The sequence below is a fragment of the Phyllopteryx taeniolatus genome, chromosome 9 (assembly GCF_024500385.1).
Source record: "Phyllopteryx taeniolatus isolate TA_2022b chromosome 9, UOR_Ptae_1.2, whole genome shotgun sequence".
Classification (NCBI taxonomy): Eukaryota; Metazoa; Chordata; class Actinopteri; order Syngnathiformes; family Syngnathidae; genus Phyllopteryx; species Phyllopteryx taeniolatus.
In genome coordinates, this window is record NC_084510.1 from 30,626,462 (window position 1) to 30,643,273 (window position 16,812).

Below are 16,812 nucleotides of genomic sequence, written 5' to 3' on the forward strand. Positions count from 1 at the left end.
ATTTCTTGTATTTTTTTTTTTTACCCTGGAAGATGAGGATGATGAAGAGTGAGCATCGATGAACTGCAACCGCCGGGAACACACACCACATTGGGATATTTAGCCTGCAAACAAAAACACACAAGACAATTATCATTACATTTCTGTATGTGTGGCGTCAAATAGACCAGCAGGGGGCGTAACAAGCTTGCTTTCAGGCCGAATCAAGTGCCGACTGGGCTGAGTGCTGCTCGTCTTGTCTTTTCTTCTGCTCATTCCCCCCCCCCCCCTCAAGCTGAAACGCGAGATCAAAGCTGACTCGGCACTTTTTGTTTCCGCAACGACGACATTTGGGAAGTCAATCAGGCACCAGAAGAAGAAAACAGAAGAAGATGACCACAAGGAAGAAGACGCCCATGTGTGCGCGTCATCGGAAACGCCAAGACGGCAGATGTTTGTTGCATCACGGCAACAGTCAGTGCCAGCTGTCCCTAATATTTTGGAGCATGTTGAAAACGTTTGACCCGAGGTATGTGCTTCCGAGCTGCAAATGAACAAGCCCGACGTGAACAAGTTGATACCGAAAAAACTAAACGCTAACATTTACCTAACCCAATTGTGAAACCCCAATCCTATTTTTAAACCCTAATTTGAAGCCCTTACCCTGATTTCAAACCCTAATTTGAAAGCCTAATCCAATTTAAAAACCCCAATTTGAAACCCAAACCCTGATTTGAAACCTTAATTTGCAACCCTAAACCTAGTTTAAAAACCCAATTTTTGAAACTAATTTGAAACCCTATCCATGATTTGAAACGGCGTTTTAATCGCCTATTTTGTTGTTTTCTTCTTTTGTCGATTTGATCCTCCTGGTCAATCTCTTTGTGCCGCTTCTGTCTTTTCTTTTCGTTTTTCCCCACAATTCCTCAGCAGCGTCCCGCACATCATCAAAGGTGTTTTCAGCAGCAATTAAACAAACTCACTATTGTTTTGAAATTCGCGCGGACATCAGCAGCTGATTTTCCAAATCGAGACCGTGGAATAAAACTCACACAAACATTGTCGCTGCGCTTCCAAGCGCTTTAAAACACACACATATCGATCTATAGATTATTATTATTTTTTTTTAATATAACGTCAGAATTTTCTGTTTTACAAAAATAGAGATGTTTTGATGTGAGAGAGTCCATGAAATTGTAATAATTTATTCCCTTCTTTTGGGAGCATTCCTATTGGCTGCACTGCTTCCACTACATGTGGATGTTCTATATTTTTGTCCAATCAGATTTCAGCATCCGCGCGTTGCCATGTCAATCTAATCTTCACAACCCGTCCCGCTGCCCCACGTCACTTCGACTAAGTTTGCAACGAGACTTTTCACATTTCAAATTCGTCCTCTTCTCAATGACATCGTCATTTTTCCTGTCCTCTGATTGGTTAGTCAGAACAAAACTTTGACGAGCAAAAATACAGTTAAAATAGTAAAGGTTTTTGTCATGTTATTAGATGAACACGATTTGTCCAGCCTTTGCGTGTTTTTTTTCCCCATTTTGGCCTCGCCGTGAACTCTGACCTCCTTCCAGACACGAGCGACGCTCCCCTCCGACTCTCTCTCCCTCCCTCTCCCTCTCCCTCTCTCTCTCCCCATCTGTTCTCGCTCGCCCTTTGCCGTGGCTCGACACAATCACGACGACTGCGACACACACAGAAACCTTTCTGGACAACGCACACACATCTCTCCAAGAGGTTCCACAAGAGGAAGAGGAGGAGGAACGAGGGAGGAAGAATTTGGCCTTCAAACCGCTGGTAAGGTCCACTTCCTGTCTGTGTGTGTCTGTCAGTCATTAGCTCCGCCCCCCCTCAGTGCACATGTGTTGTTGATTTTTGTGGGTGATTATAACTATATACTCCCTTTATTACTGATGCACATCACATTGTTGGAGAGGTTTCCATGTTAAAAGTGCCGTCATCACTATTTCTGTCACATTTTTCCTTTGAGCAGGAAACAACCATATTTGGTCACTGAAGACAGCCTTTAAAAAAGACGCCAGCACGCCTCACTAGCGGCCATCAGACCGCAGCTCAGCCTCCGAAGCCAGTTAGACTGGGCAACACCGAGTTCGGTGCACGTCTATCATGAGGAGACCCACAAAAAAGAAAAGGTCTCAAGAAGCCACGCCGCCCGAAAAGACACAGGACGTGAGCTGTTTTGGTTCAAAGCCGCCATTTTGGCAAGGAAACTCACAAGGTGGTTGCTTCTCTTTCTTTATCGCGAACATTTCAACAATTTACACCTGAAAGCTAGTGAACCTTAGCAACATGACATTTGGGAGACATGTCTATCATGAGCAGACCCAGAAAGAAAGTCTCAAGAAGCCATGTCTGAAAAGACACAGGAAGTCGGCCATTTTGGCAAGAAATCTCAGGAAATGCTTCTCTCTCTTTCTTGTTAATACTTAATTCAGTTCATCTCAGTAGCATGAAAATTGGTAGACATGTCTATCATCAGTCGACCCACAAAAAAGCTCTCAAGAAGCCATGCCTGGAAGGACGCAGGAAGTCGGCCATTTAGCTTGAAATCGGACATTTTAGGCTCCATAAACTCGGTTGCACCCAACTGGATCAAAAACAAAGCCAGTTTCCCTTAGCACCGTGACATTTGGGAGACAAGTTGATCATGAGTAGACCCCCCCCCCAAAAAAAAGTCTCAAGAAGACACAGGAAGTCGGCCATTTTAGGCTGACTTTGGCCATGTCTCGGGATCCTTGGAAGACAAACGAACGATTGCTATCACAATTGAAGCGCGTATGCTAGACAGATACATTGGGAAAAGCCAGAGTTCTGGTTTTTGCATGTGGGTGGAGCATGGCGGCAAAATCCGATGACGGCATCCGCTTTGGGGAAAAACCGAAGCCAAGTCAAGTCCTGAGTTTTCGAAGCGACACTCTAACCGAGTGTCCAAATATGGAATTTTGAAGCATTTTAATGAGTCACACAGTTTTACATGGTGGAATAATTTGCCTTCGGCTCAAGTTGAGGGATACGTCACACGGGGGAACGGAGGTGTTATTTGTTCTTCATCAAATAAATGAACAAGCAAACAATGAGAGCAGTTCACGTCGTCTGGCTTTCATTCACACACGCGCACACATGGAGTTATTTTGATCCTGCGTTCGAGCTCCATGTGAGCCTGCTCATCCAGGATCTTCAAGGGGAAAAAGTATTTTCCACATCTCCCCTCCCTCGCCTTCTTCTGTCTGAGGACACATGAGGCATGAAGTATTAGGCGCGCTCTCTCTCTCTCTCTCTCTCTCTCCCTCCCCCTCCCCACTGTGCGTCTTTGTGATTGTAGTTATTCAGTTCATTATATGTGGAATAATGTTGAGTCAGGTGTGACATTTTACTGTCCACACGGGGGCAGCAGAAACAAGTCTCGTGTTAACAATGAACTGGCGCTGCGCTTAAGTGGTTAGAAAGAACGTGGCCTCCTATCAAAAGTCCCGAGGGCTCAATATTCCCAGCCGCTCACAATTGTATTATTATTATTATTATTATTATTGTTTTTGCATGTAAGTGAATACATTTGTACAACTAGCCTCGTCCATCTCTTTCGTAACTAGTATCCAAGCTACAAAGTGAGTTGCCATCAGGCAGAAAAGTTTGCTATGCAAAGGATTCCTGGAAATGCCAGACTGGCGTCTTTTTCCTCATGGCCTCTTGAGACTTTTTTTGCGGGTGTACTCAGGATCAGACATCTCTAGCAAATTCCATGTTGCGAAATCAAACTGGCTTCAGGGGCTGAGTTCTATTTAGGATGGTCCGCCTGACTAGTATTCAGTAGCAATGAAACGGAAATCTCCAGCAGGTCTGAAAATGTCCCTCCAATGTCCACTTCAAACCAAAAGCAGCAGTTTACAGAGTGTGGTCGTAGCTCCTGTCTTGACTTATTCCCACCAAACTATCAGGTGTGTGTCTAGGTGGGTCCTTTCATAAGGACGGGACTGCAGGCTACTCATTACGCAGGCACGCACACACACACACACACACACACGCGCAACCAGTTTATGAGGCCCAGCAGCAGCATTGACGTCTGCGTTGTCTCCAAGGCGTTGCAGGTGAAAAGTGTTGTTGTTTGGCATGGAAAACATTTGGAGGACAACGGTGTGTTTCATGCGTGTGCGTGTGCCCGTCAAGGTATGAGGACGGGGCCGCTACTGGCGGCCGTATGGCTGCTTCTGGTCTTCACCGTGACGCCCGGACAAAACGGACGGGACACGCGACGGACCAAGAGGAAACGAGACGGACACGGTAAGCCGCTTTCACGCGGAACCCGCCAAATCGTCCGCTACCCGCTGCAAAACTGCCAGCTTCGGTTGGCAGTGGGAAAGGGGCTTAGGACTAGCTGCCACTTGTCATCGCCGCATTTTTCCCATATTGATGTTCGGTTTGAAAGACACTAAATCATCGGACGACGGTGTCCTGGCTCTATTCCTCCTTTGGAGGTAGAACCAGAATCTGTGTATGAGGGTAATCCGGAATCCCAGGACCTGACACTCGCATCTCTGCAAATTCCTGCCTTTGCAGGTGGTACCAGAGTCTGTGTGAAAAGGTAACCCGCAATTCCAGGTGCAGACACAGACCTTTTGGTAACTTAGCAATTTCCCACCATCAGGGGCAGTGCAAGAGTCTGTGTGAAAGGGAGTCTGCAATTCCAGGACCTGACGCTCACTCGAAAGCAACCGTTGCCGCCAGACAAACGCGTTACGTTGCTGTGCACAGTTATGGCAGTCGCTTGTTTCGCTGGGTTCGGTGACAAAGGTACAGGCAGATCAATTCCTGATCTTCTCCGCCAACGATGCGGGATCTCTGTGAAAAAGGCGGACGATAAGGGGGGGGGGGGGGGGGGGTCAGCCTCCAGTGAGGAACACCACAAGAGCCACGAGAACCGAGTCAAAGCCAAAACAATCTTATTAAGTTTTTGGCGTTTGGCTGTTGTGGTTTCTGCGTTTTGCAGGTCAGGCTCGAGTCAGATCGGGGCACGCTAAACCCCTTCGGAGCCGCCAAGTTCCCCACAGTCCACGCGTTCCGGCGGAGCCTGTCCGAGGGAACGCGGTCTTGCTGGAGTCCTACAGGGACGGACCGGAGCGACACTCCAGCTACAACGTTCTACCGGGTTAGTCAAACGAGTCGGACTCAGCCAGGCAAATCTTTAGTTAACCTTGTTAAGCCCTGTTGATGGAAAAAACGTAATAAAAGAGGCTACTTTGCGTCAAGCACCGAAACACCTGATTAAGAACGACAAAGGCAAAACTTATGGAGTCATTTTCAAACATTTTCAATGGAATTTTGCGTTCTGTGACAACATGAGCAGGAAATTCACCAAAACAAAGAGTCGACTTTCTTCTTTCATCCCCCAAAAAATCTTTCTAGCTTTTTCTGGTTTTTTTCGTAATCAGCAGTACAGCGTAAGTTGGTTTCACCCAAAACATCGGTTTCTGACGAAAAACATAGAAAACAAGCTTCTTGGGAAAAGAACCCGAAGCAGAACAGTTAATAGTTAACAACTAATATTTTGTGTTTTTGTGAGACCACAAACTATCAAACAAAAACAAGACTGAGAAAGAGCTTTTGATATCAAAAGAATCATTTATTTACAGATATACGAGGAAGAAACGCGCCGTGAGCAACGCTGACTCATGTTCTGCCATCTACAGCATCACATAGTCGCTTTAGAGCACACAGATGCAAACGCTGTTGGCGTGTGAGGTTCCTAAACTTGTTCAACTTCCAACGCATTCGCATTTCTCTCATAATCGACACGGCAAGCCAAGATTCACTCCCTGATCTTGATCTTCTAACTCAAAAAGTTGAGCTGATTTGAAATCCAAAGCAAGGTAACGCCACCATCTAGAGGGATCTGTCAGTCATTACAATGGTTTACAAACCTGAATTTCTTAGGCAAGCTGCGTGAGACCCTCTTCCAAAAACGACGACTATCTACGTCAGTGGCAGTAAACGGTTGGATTGCAGTTGACGAATATAAACACCCATGTCGCTGAATGTGTGAACGTTTCCGGGATTTCTTTTGGAAAGCTAAACTCCACAACTTTTTTTGTTAAAAAAAAATAAAAATAATAATAATAATAATAATCATATTTTTTCACCCGAGCCCCTACTGGAGATGACACAATGGTGATTAAGCCATTCAGATCCTCTAACATCTTTCTGTATTTGTCATTTGTTCTTTTTATCCATTTATTTATTTGTTTATTTTAATTTTTTTTCATCATACACAATAAATGTGTTGGAGACCAGTCTGCTTTCATGGAGGACTACAGAAATTGGAGAATATTGACCGTTGAGCGGTTTGGGCAATTTCATGTTAAACGAGCTCTTTAAACCATGAATAGTTGTCAATTAATATAACTGATAACTGATTAGTTGTTCATTTTTGTCTTATGAAGAAGAGAAAATAATTTTGGGGCATTTTCATCCATGATGATGTGAGATACAATAATCCCTCATTTATCGTGGGGTTTAGCTTCCGGACCACCCCCGCTATAGGTGAAATCGACCAAATATTTTGGGGGATTATTCATACATATTTTAAAGCTGTATGAACCTCAACCATACTCTTATAAACAACTTTTAAAACTCTTAAACATACATCAATGCACAGTAGTACTGCACACTATGTACATTTTATTCTTTGTAATATGTGTTTTAAAGATGTTTTTTTCCCTTGTAATATTTATAATGTTTCAGGCTAGGAAGCGTTTATTTCAGCCCAAAAATACCGCGAGAATAATTGCACTGCGCGTGTGTTTGTAGGTAGGCAGGGCCAGTGCGTGTTCCGGGGCATGACCATGTTCAACCAGGCCGCCTGGGCTCCCACGCCGTGTGTCACGTGTCTATGCACGGGGGGGCGGGTGGTCTGCGACGAGCTAGCCTGTCCCGCCGCCACGCCCTGCCGCCTCCCGATGGTGCCCGCCGCCGGCGGGGAGTGCTGCCCCGTCTGCACGGACTCAGGTACGAGCGCAACATGTGACAAGCAGGCCATGACGCCGCATCACAAGAGAGTTTTTCTCGGGTCATCTGTGAGGCCTCGAGGATGTTGTTCATGGCTTTGAAAAAGGGTGCGGCGCATTCAGTCTCATGTTGGAGTGGAGCGCGTTAATTAGTGCAGCGTAAATATTGGCACACAACAATGGTGATGGATGATGATGATGTGGGGGGTGACATCATCGGCATGAGTGCATGTTGGAGTCAAAATGAAAGCACAATGAAACAATGAACACTTTAAACTAATTAACCTTGTATAATCTATACTTGATTATAGATGATTCTACGTCTTCTATTATTCTACTAAACTAAAACAAACATTTTCAATTCTCAAAACAGTGGCGGAACAGCCATGACTGTTAAACACATGCACAGTACATCCAGTATGTACTAAGGATACCATACCATTCGCATTCACCCCAATGATCACACATAAAGAACTGTATTGCATAGCTGCAGTGAATCGTATTTTATCGGAATTAACGTGAATTGTATTGTATCGTTCACATCAAAATTTGAGTGATTCGTATCGCATCGTAATCGCCCTGAATCTTATTGCCTCGTAATGAATGTGAATCGCATTGTAACTGGAGTGAATCGTATCATAATTGTAATGAATCATATTGTATGGAGTACGTAGCATGTTGTAATTTCTGTGAATCATATTGTATCGTATTGTAATTTAATGAATCAAATCACAACTTAGTGAATCATATCGTTTCGCAATTCGAGTGATTCACGTCACATTGTAACTGGACTGAATTATATCGGAATTAATGTGAATCGATTTGTAATTGTGGTGAATCGCATCCTAACTGCAGTGAATCATATCGAATCGCAATTTGAGTTATTCATATCACATCGTAACCCGAGTGAAAAATATCGTAATTAATGAGAATCATATAGCTTAATTGTGGTGAATCAAATCCTAACGGGAGTGAATCGCATCACATCATAATTAATGTGAACTGTAACGCATTGTGAATGGACTGAATCATTATTAATGTCAATCGCATCGTGATTGTGGTGAATCACATCGGAAATGGAGCGAATTGTATTGCAATCGGGGTCAATCACATAGCGTAATTTATTTTAATCTGACCGAAAATCAAATCACTTTGTGATTACGTTTCTAGTTTCGATCAGATAATTGGACTGAATCGTATAATAACACATTGAAATTGTGTTGAATCACATTGCATTGTTATTTGGAGTGAATCGCTTTGCATTGTAAGTGAAGTGAATCATATCGTGTCACATCAGAACGCATCACAATTGGGAGTAAACGACATCTTGCTGCAAAGTACGCACGTACGGTGCATGTACATGCTTATCAGTGTGCGTGTATGCTGTACATATACATGTCACGTGGGATGTGGTTTGCGTGTCCAGCACACTAACACACACGTCTATCTGTCCGTCCATGTCTTGTCTCTCCGTCCTCCCATCATTTCCATTTCCCGTCTTCCTCCTCTTCCTTTTTGCCTTCCCGTCTGCCGTCTCTTTCCTGCCCTCACCTCAGATCCCGACCTCAGTCTTGAACTTTCTGGTGACTCCCCAGCACCCCGTAACCATGACAACCACGACTCCATCGCATCCACCCCCCAACTCACCCACGAGGAAATCCAGCGCATCCTGTGGAGGGAGGAAGAGGAGCGCCTGGAGGAAGATGAGCAATTAAGAAAGCGAGAGGAGGCGAAGAAGAGGAAGAGGAAGGAGAGGAAGGAGCAGGAGGAGAAGCAGAGGAGGATAGCAGAGGAGGCGAGGAGGAGGAGGGAGGAAGAAGAGGAGGAGAGGAGGAAGACAGAGGAAGAGGAGAGCAGGAGGAAGGAGGAGAAAGAAGCACGGGAGCGAGAGGAAAAGCTGAGAGAGGAAATCCTGCGAGAGCAGGAAGAGGAGGAGGTGTGGTTAAGAGGAGATGTCTTCCAAATGCTCCCAAAAGAAGAAGAAGAACCCGAGGAACCGGATCTGCTCCCGGCTCCCATCCCAAGACCTCCTGCCGCCGCAGAGGATGAGCTGAAGGAAGAGGAGGATGAAGAGGAGGAGGAAGAGAAAGAGGTGGCGGTGAAGGCAGGAGGTCTTCCTCCCGGCTGCGACATCTCCGACGTCACGCTGACGTGCGACAACGCCAAACTGACGTACTTCCCACCTCTCCTCATGCCGCAGCTCAAGTCTCTCAGCCTGGAGGGTGAGCGACGCATCATCTCCTTCACAACGCATCTTTGATTAACATTCCCAATCAATAGAAGCGGGAATAAAAGCAGCGATTTCGACAGGTGTTAAATTGTACAGTGCAGTCACGCAGCTGCACCCCTCCGGTAAAGTAAACCTCGTTAGCTAATTGAATATAGCCTACCACCGTTAGATACAATGAATTGTAATCCATAACAGGTGGTTTGGATAGAGGGAAGAAGGAAACACCCGCTTGTGCTCTTTCAATTGCTTTATTAAACAAACAGCAGTAACAAAATACAGTAAACGGAAGCGCATTCTTAGCACACCTGGCAGTAACCTCAACTGACAGCATCACTGAACACCAGAGTGGCTTAAAGCTACAGCCAGGAAATAGTCGGCCAATCGTACGTCTTCATATGCTCACTTCCGCTTCACAACGGACCAGGCCAGGTCCGCCTTTTAAAGGCACGCACACATTCACAGTCGGAGCTTTTAGAGTGTAGAACGTGTCAATCGTATTATATTGCAATCGGAGCGAATCGTATTCTACTCCATCATATCCGGTATCGCATCGTAACTGAAGTGACTTGTTCGTATTACATTGTAGTTGGACTGAATCAAATCGGCGCTCCACGAGTGTGTTGAACTTTGGAGCTTTCACAAGGCTGCAAATCTACACAACACAAACTGAATGAGGAAAAAACATGTCATAAATAAACTGTAAACGTAAACGCTAAGCAGCTGCAGGCGAACAAACTTGTAGATTTTTTTTCTACAATCTCTGCCAAGGGTTCGCTTTCATGCTAAACGTTTTACGCAGGCAACAACATCAGCAGCATCCCGGCGGAGGCTTTCAACGGCATTCCCAATCTGGAATGGATCAACTTGAAGAAGAACAAACTCACGTCTGCAGGGATTGCTCAAAGAGCCTTTCAAGTGAGACATGCATATAGATCACGACAACCTTTCGGTTGACCATAGAACTTGAACACAATTACGCTACATAACAAACCGTGCCGCTATTCAGTTTCCTATCAATGAACGCGTTTGTGCCCCAGAGTCTGAAGATGCTGAAGCGTCTGTATTTGGACGGGAACCTTCTAGAGGTGGCTCCCGCCAACCTCCCGCCGAGCCTGCAAGAGCTCAAAATCAATGAAAATCGACTGCAGAGGATCCAAGGAAACACTTTCCAAGGTGATATCACCTCCAACTGCACAACTGTCACTTTGCCTATCAGCCAAAAGAAACGTGGGTTTTGGTATCATAACCACGCTTCTTCTTTAGAAATAAAACAAAAGCTAATTTCATTACAACAACAGAAAACTCGTATTGCATCGCAATTGCATTAAATCGCATCGCATCGTAATTGGAGAGCACTTTATCGTATTTGGAGAGAATCGTATGACATAATTTGAGCGTATGGTGCGGTATCGTACTAAGAGTGACTCCGATCAAAACGCATTTGGAGTCAATCGTATCGCATCATAATTGGAGTAACTAGTATCAGATCGTAGCTGGAGGAAAGCCGCGTCTTAGAATATCATAATTGGAGTCAGTTTGTATGAAACTGCATTGCGAATTTGAGTCACTCATATTTGGAATGACTCATATCGCATCGCAATTGTAGTGAATCACATCGGAATTGGAGTGCATCGAATCGCAATTGGAGGGAATCGTATCAAAATCGGTGTGAAGTGTATAGTAATGGAGTGGATTGTATCTTATTGTGGTCAGAGTTAATCACATTGCATTGCAATTGGAGTGCACCGTATCGGATTGCAATCAGAGTTAATCGTATTATATCATGTCGTAATTTGTCTGAATCGTATCACATGGCATCGTAATTGGACTGAATCCTATCGCATAGCAATTGGAGTTGATGGTATCGTGTTGTCATCAGCGTTAATCGTATCATATCACATCGTAATTGGCCTGAGTTGTATATCGTATCGCATCACATTTGAAATCAATGGAGGGGTGTGGAACGCTACAGCTACGTGGGCTATGTCGGTAGTGTAGTAGTACTTCAGCATGTAAGTGTACACTTGAACGTATTTGCAGGTCTGAGCAGTTTGGTGATTCTGGAGCTGGAGGCCAACCTTCTGAGCGAGGCCAACATGGACCCCGAGGCCTTTGCGTCCCTGGCCCAGCTGTCCTACCTGCGACTGGGACAAAACCACTTCCGATCCGTCCCCCAGGGCCTCCCCCCATTACTCCTGGTACGAGCTCATCTCCGCCGCATCATCTGCTGCCTTTTAAAAAGGCGACTTTTTGACGGCTAATTGGAAACATTTTTGAGATTTATGTTACTGTAAAAAAGTTCCAACAAACCACAGTGAAATCTGCCAAATAAACTCGACTGACGCCACTGAGTGTGGGACAAAAAAAAATCAATCCAACTTGCGGTCTTATTCCCTTCAAATCAAAATAAATGTACACCAAATGTGAAAATATCACAAAAAAAGATGAAAATGCTACTGCTTCCTTCAGGAGTTGTACCTGGAGAACAACCTCATCGAAGAAATCCCAGCAGGAGTCTTCAACAACAGCCAAAACCTCAACGTGCTGTCCCTCAGGCACAACAGGCTGGAGGAGACCAGAATCGCCCCTCTGGCCTGGATCCACCACAGGTCTGGCAAAACGTGTGGAATGCTAATAATGCTAACATGCTAATAATGTGTGCCAACATCCCAATGATGACAAAAAGCCCTACCATTCCCTGTAGCCGGACACCATCTCACACAGGAATCAATCAAATGCTAACATGCTAACATCCAGCATCATGGCCTGAAGTCAGATTCTATAGGGGATATGCGTAACCTGCACCAAATTCCACATTCGTCAAAACAGAACGAAGCACGGCGGAGCCTGATAGCAGGAGCCCGGGACAAAGCTCCCGTACACACGTTAAACATCCGCAATCCGGATAGGAAAGGCAAGGAAAGTTTGATTTCATATCAAACCCAGTGGTCAGATACTATTTTATACGAGAATTGATGAAATGCTAACAGATAACAAAATAGCATTTGGAGTACAGAAACCACATAAAACATAATTTCACACAGGAATGCTAGCATGCTAACAGCGGGCATATCTCACGCCTCGGCGGACAGGTGCTCAAGCCAAATGAGAGATCCAGACGGGTAACATGCTAACGGTTGCTGTGCTAAAATACAGCAGGAACACAAAGCCCTCAGCCAGAGGCATCAGGAATTCCCATCAAGCCTGCCAGTCGGCTAATATTTCTTTTCTTTCATTTCGCAAGCTTCTGATTGACAGCTGGCTTATGACTTTTGGCTTGCGCGCTCGCCTGTGCGGTTTGTCTCGAGTGGGCGGTAATTTGGTGTGATGTCCACCGAAGCTATATAAAAAAAAAAAAAAAAAAAAAAAAAAAAAAAGGCCTCCATCCCTCAGCCGTCATGGTGTTTTCCTTGCTGCAGGAGTCTGGAGTCCGTGGACCTTTCCTACAACAAACTGTACCTGGTGCCGTCCTACCTGCCAACGTCGCTCGTTCACCTCGTGCTCGTGGGGAATCACATTGAGAGAATACCCGGTGAGAGCACAAGTACACACTGTACACATACAGTATATGCATACTGTACATACGCTATATACAGTGCCCAAGCCAACCCTGGTTTCAAAACCCTAATTTGGAATCCGAATTTGAGTCTTGTCTTGTTTGAAATCCTAACCCTCACTTGAAACCCCAATTTGAAAACCTAACCCTGGATTGGAATCATAATTTGAAACCCTAACCCGGTATCAAAAACCCAACTTGAAACACTAAGCCGTATTTGAAAACTTAACCCTAACTTTTGAACCCTACTTTGAAACCCTAACTTGAAATCATTACCCAGGTTTGAAATGTTAAAATCTTAACCACAGCTTGAGACCTTTCTTCTAGAAAATCTAACCTTGACCGGAAACCCCAAGCTTTGCTTGAAATTCTAATTTAAAAACCCTAACCTTGTTTTGAAATCCTAACTTGGAACTCTAATGTTTGTTTGAAACCCTAACCCTAACTTGACACCCTCAATGTGGCTTGAAAACCTTGTTGGAAACCCTGACTTCAAACCATAATCCAGGCTTGAAACCCTAACCATACCCCAAGACCCTACTTTGAAACCCTAACACTGACCTAAAACCCTAACCCTTGTTTGAAACCCTAATTTTGGAACCCTATCCCTTGTATAGTAGCGTAATATAACATGACGTCATGCTAATGAATGAAAACAATTTTGAAAATGTCCCGAACGAACGTCAGGCTTCGTGTTCGCCCACATGGATCCCGGTCTGGAGTACCTGTACCTGTCCTACAACAAGCTGGACGGGGAGGCCATCGAGCCCGAGTCCTTCTTCGGGTCCTACCACTCCATGGTGGAGCTTTGTCTGGACCACAACCAGCTGCTCAGCGTGCCGTCGGGCATCAACGAGATGACCAACTTGCACTTCCTCAGACTCAACAACAACAACATCAGGTCCGGACGCCGGGACACCTTCACCGTGTTCAGCCTAATCTTCAATCTCCCCAAATCAATGGCACTTTCTTTTCCAGGAGCATCCCCGACGAGGGCATCTGCGATCCGGAGTGCAACGGAGACTCCACGTTGGTGGCCGTGAGGCTGGAGAACAACCTGATCGACCCGCTCAAGGTTTCCCCCTCGGCCTTTTCCTGCGTGCGGTCCTCGTCTAGCGTGGTCTTAAAACCCCAGAAAATCAAATGAGCCAAGCGACGGATCGAAACGCCTTTGCAACTCTTCAACGCAAACAAATTTGTATTTCAACTAGCAACCATATTGACTTTGAACCCTTCACTTGAATTGTGGGATTTCCAATAATATGATGTCATTTAGGGTCACGATCGATGACTGTAGCCTGCTCTGCCCCCGTGTCGCCGGTCTTTGCGAAACTTTACGGACGCTAAGCGGGGGTGGGGGAAACCAGGCCTGTTTCTACGTTTCGGAGGAAATATGAGAGGCGTAGCAGAAGCAGAACGGTGACTGTGTGAAACCTGGGATGGGGGATGTGGAGTTTTAACACCCCGTTGTCACCAGCAGACAAGTACTACTTTGTCGCTGTCCCGCTTGACTTGGTTCTAGCATCTTTCACGCAGAACCCAGCGAAGAGAAAGAGAATAATATGTTGAGATTCGACCAAACGAACCGCACCAAGGGGTTTATCAAAGTTGTCCTCTATTAAAATGTACTATAGGGTTGCATCGTCAAAACACCCAGAGCCAGTGGGCTTTTTCACCCACAACACAGCGAAGCAAGACACCGGCGCAGGACTGTATGTGGCAACGCTTTTTGCGTAAACTACGTGAAAGAGGATAGTGTTTACACCCGACCAAATTTGCACCAAAGGGTAAATCGAAGTTCGATTTAAACGGACTACAGGGAACTAGTCTGTGTGAAAGCAACCCAGGTCAGCAGCCTATTTCACACAGAACCCAGCAAAGCGGTACACTGGTACAGGACTGTTGGACTCCAATTGCTGCGAAACCTTTTATGAAAGGAGCTACCATACAACACAAATGCTGACCGCGATTTCCGCACAGACCTTGTGTGAAATCAGCAAAAGTTAACACCCAAACAAAACATACGACACCAAGGTGGAAATTGAAATTCGATTCAAACAGATGACTGAGTGGTAGTGTGAAAGCATCCCCAGTCTGTAGCCCCTTTTTTTCATAAACGGCGTAAAAATTTTTTTACATCGGACCAAACAAACTGCACCAAAGGGGAAGCCAAGGTTGGATTGGTTGGGTTCTGCGTGAAACATAAATGCTGGATCCAATTTTTGGCAAACAAGAGTTTACGCCAGACCAAACAAACGACACCAAGCGAGAAACTGTAGTCCTAGTCCAACACTGGTGCAGGACTGTGTGAGGCTCCAATTTTCTCGTAAACTGCGAGAAAGAGGCTACCACCGAAACAAACTAACTGCACCAAGGGGAAACCATAGTTGGATTGGTTGCTTTCTGTGTGAAACCCAAATGTTCTTGTCTAACCTCTGTGTAAAATGAGCCGACCAAATGAACAGCGGCAAAGGATTAACCCAAATCTGACTGAAATGGACTCAAGTGCGGTAGGGTGAAAGCAACCCAGGTCAGTCGCCCCTTTCACACAGACGCCAGGTACCTGTTCTGTTTTTCCCGTTTTCACACAGCTACCGTCCCGCCTCGATAATTCCTCCAGAGCCGTTTGACTTGCACCTCAGCATTCCGTGACGGTGCCATTCACACGGAACGGCGACACACGATGGGGGGGGGGAACCCACCGTGATGGGGTCTCGGTACTGCTGCTGAGCGCTGGGCACGTTTGCAGTGGACTTTCTTGTACAATGCCGACAGTTTGAAGTCTGAGTGAACAACAAATATTTTTCAAATAAATATACTCAACATTGCCAGTTGCTTGGATTGTCCTCAAATGCTTCCAATGATCGTTTTGATATTTTGACTGCACGTCGTCCGCAACCGAATCTCTTCGGACAAGTGCGAGAGCCAACTTGATTGTCACTTTTTCCTTTTTCGAACTTGACTTTTATTAATAATCACACAGAGAAAGTGAGAGCGTCAACATTTGAAGGTGATTACTTCCTCTCTGGAAGCGTGACATCATTGAGCGCAGATGAAAAGTCGCCGCGTTTAGATTTACAATAGTACAATTGTCAATAAACGATTTTGTTTCAAGTTGAAAAAAAACCCTATCCTTTTTTACATTTGTCTTTTCAGACTCCAAAATGACATCATATAAACAAACAGAGACAGCTTTGAAAACTTTCAAGCGTTTTGTGTTTTGAAGATTCAAAACTAGAGGTGCGACAATTCATCAGTTAATTGACAACTATCTTGATAATCGATTAATGGGTTAGACAGCTAGTTTAACTTAAAATGGTCCAAATCTTCTGATTTCAGCCTCTCGACAGTAAATATTGTCCGATTCCTGTAGTCCTCGATCAAAGCAGATTGATTATCTTTGTTTTTAATCGAAATAAGAAATAAGACGTGACCAAACCAGTAACTGAATCATGAATCGATCATCAAAGAATTTATGTTTGTGTATTTTCTGCACTGCCAATTTGACATAATGTCCTGTTTTTGAATAAAGTAAATTGTTTTTTGATCTGATTCATAAATTAATCAAAAAGGTAATTGCCAATAAGTTGCAGCCCTATTCAAAACTCCTCATAAACAACCAAAAACGAGATTGTTCAAACACTTTGTAATTGCGTTGAAATATTTGCATTTTTCAAAAGGCTCTCCTGTAAGCGAACGACCAAAACGACACTTTCCAAAAACTTTGAAATACCTTTCATATGTTAGCTGTTAAAGTCAATAAAACCCCAAAGTGTCCAAAACCTCTAGTGACCTACCAAGAGTTTGCATTTTCAAAACGCCACCTCGTTAACAAACGACAGCTTTCAGCCGTACCGCATGCAAATCAAACCCCCTTTTTGTTACAAGTGACAAGCATATGGCAGCTAGCCAGTCCGTGGCTAGCCAGCAAGCTAGCTAAGCTAATTCACGATCCAAATGAAATCCTTGGTCCGCAAAAACCTGTTGAGTTCCTGCTCTGGCTGAGAGTCCCAACTACC

At 44.8% G+C, this 16,812-nt stretch overlaps 2 protein-coding genes across 8 annotated transcripts in view; one reads left to right on the forward strand and one right to left on the reverse strand.

Moving 5' to 3' along the window:
* Positions 1 to 16,812, reverse strand: part of cenpp (centromere protein P) — a 69,056-nt gene that overhangs the window by 978 nt on the left and 51,266 nt on the right. The window contains exon 7 of the mRNA XM_061786371.1: positions 25 to 104. Within this exon, the coding sequence (XP_061642355.1) occupies positions 25 to 104 (80 nt within the window). The remainder of the gene's footprint in view (positions 1 to 24; positions 105 to 16,812) is intronic.
* On the forward strand, positions 38 to 15,621 carry ecm2 (extracellular matrix protein 2, female organ and adipocyte specific). 7 transcript variants are annotated; one of them, XM_061786360.1, is made up of 16 exons: positions 38 to 508; positions 1,563 to 1,785; positions 1,982 to 2,227; positions 4,174 to 4,287; positions 4,486 to 4,588; positions 4,652 to 4,797; positions 4,994 to 5,152; positions 6,811 to 7,008; positions 8,603 to 9,229; positions 10,037 to 10,152; positions 10,275 to 10,410; positions 11,278 to 11,435; positions 11,707 to 11,846; positions 12,657 to 12,769; positions 13,481 to 13,694; positions 13,772 to 15,621. In XM_061786360.1, the coding sequence occupies exons 3-16, from the start codon at positions 2,116 to 2,118 to the stop codon at positions 13,938 to 13,940; spliced, it is 2,505 nt and encodes an 834-aa protein (XP_061642344.1). In that variant the 5' UTR covers positions 38 to 508; positions 1,563 to 1,785; positions 1,982 to 2,115; the 3' UTR covers positions 13,941 to 15,621. The 7 variants fall into 7 exon arrangements, with proteins under 7 accessions (XP_061642344.1, XP_061642343.1, XP_061642346.1 ...); XM_061786359.1 differs by lacking the exon at positions 38 to 508 and having other exon boundaries at positions 1,139 to 1,785; XM_061786362.1 differs by lacking the exons at positions 38 to 508; positions 6,811 to 7,008 and having other exon boundaries at positions 1,139 to 1,785; positions 8,564 to 9,229.

Coding starts and splice junctions, on each gene's coding strand:
- ecm2 (XM_061786360.1), top strand. CDS start 2,116: ATGAGGAGACCCACAAAAAAGAAAAGGTCTCAAGAAGCCACGCCGCCC. Junction 12,770..13,480: donor TCACATTGAGAGAATACCCG/GTGAGAGCACAA, acceptor AACGAACGTCAG/GCTTCGTGTTCGCCCACATG. Junction 13,695..13,771: donor CTCAACAACAACAACATCAG/GTCCGGACGCCG, acceptor TTTCTTTTCCAG/GAGCATCCCCGACGAGGGCA.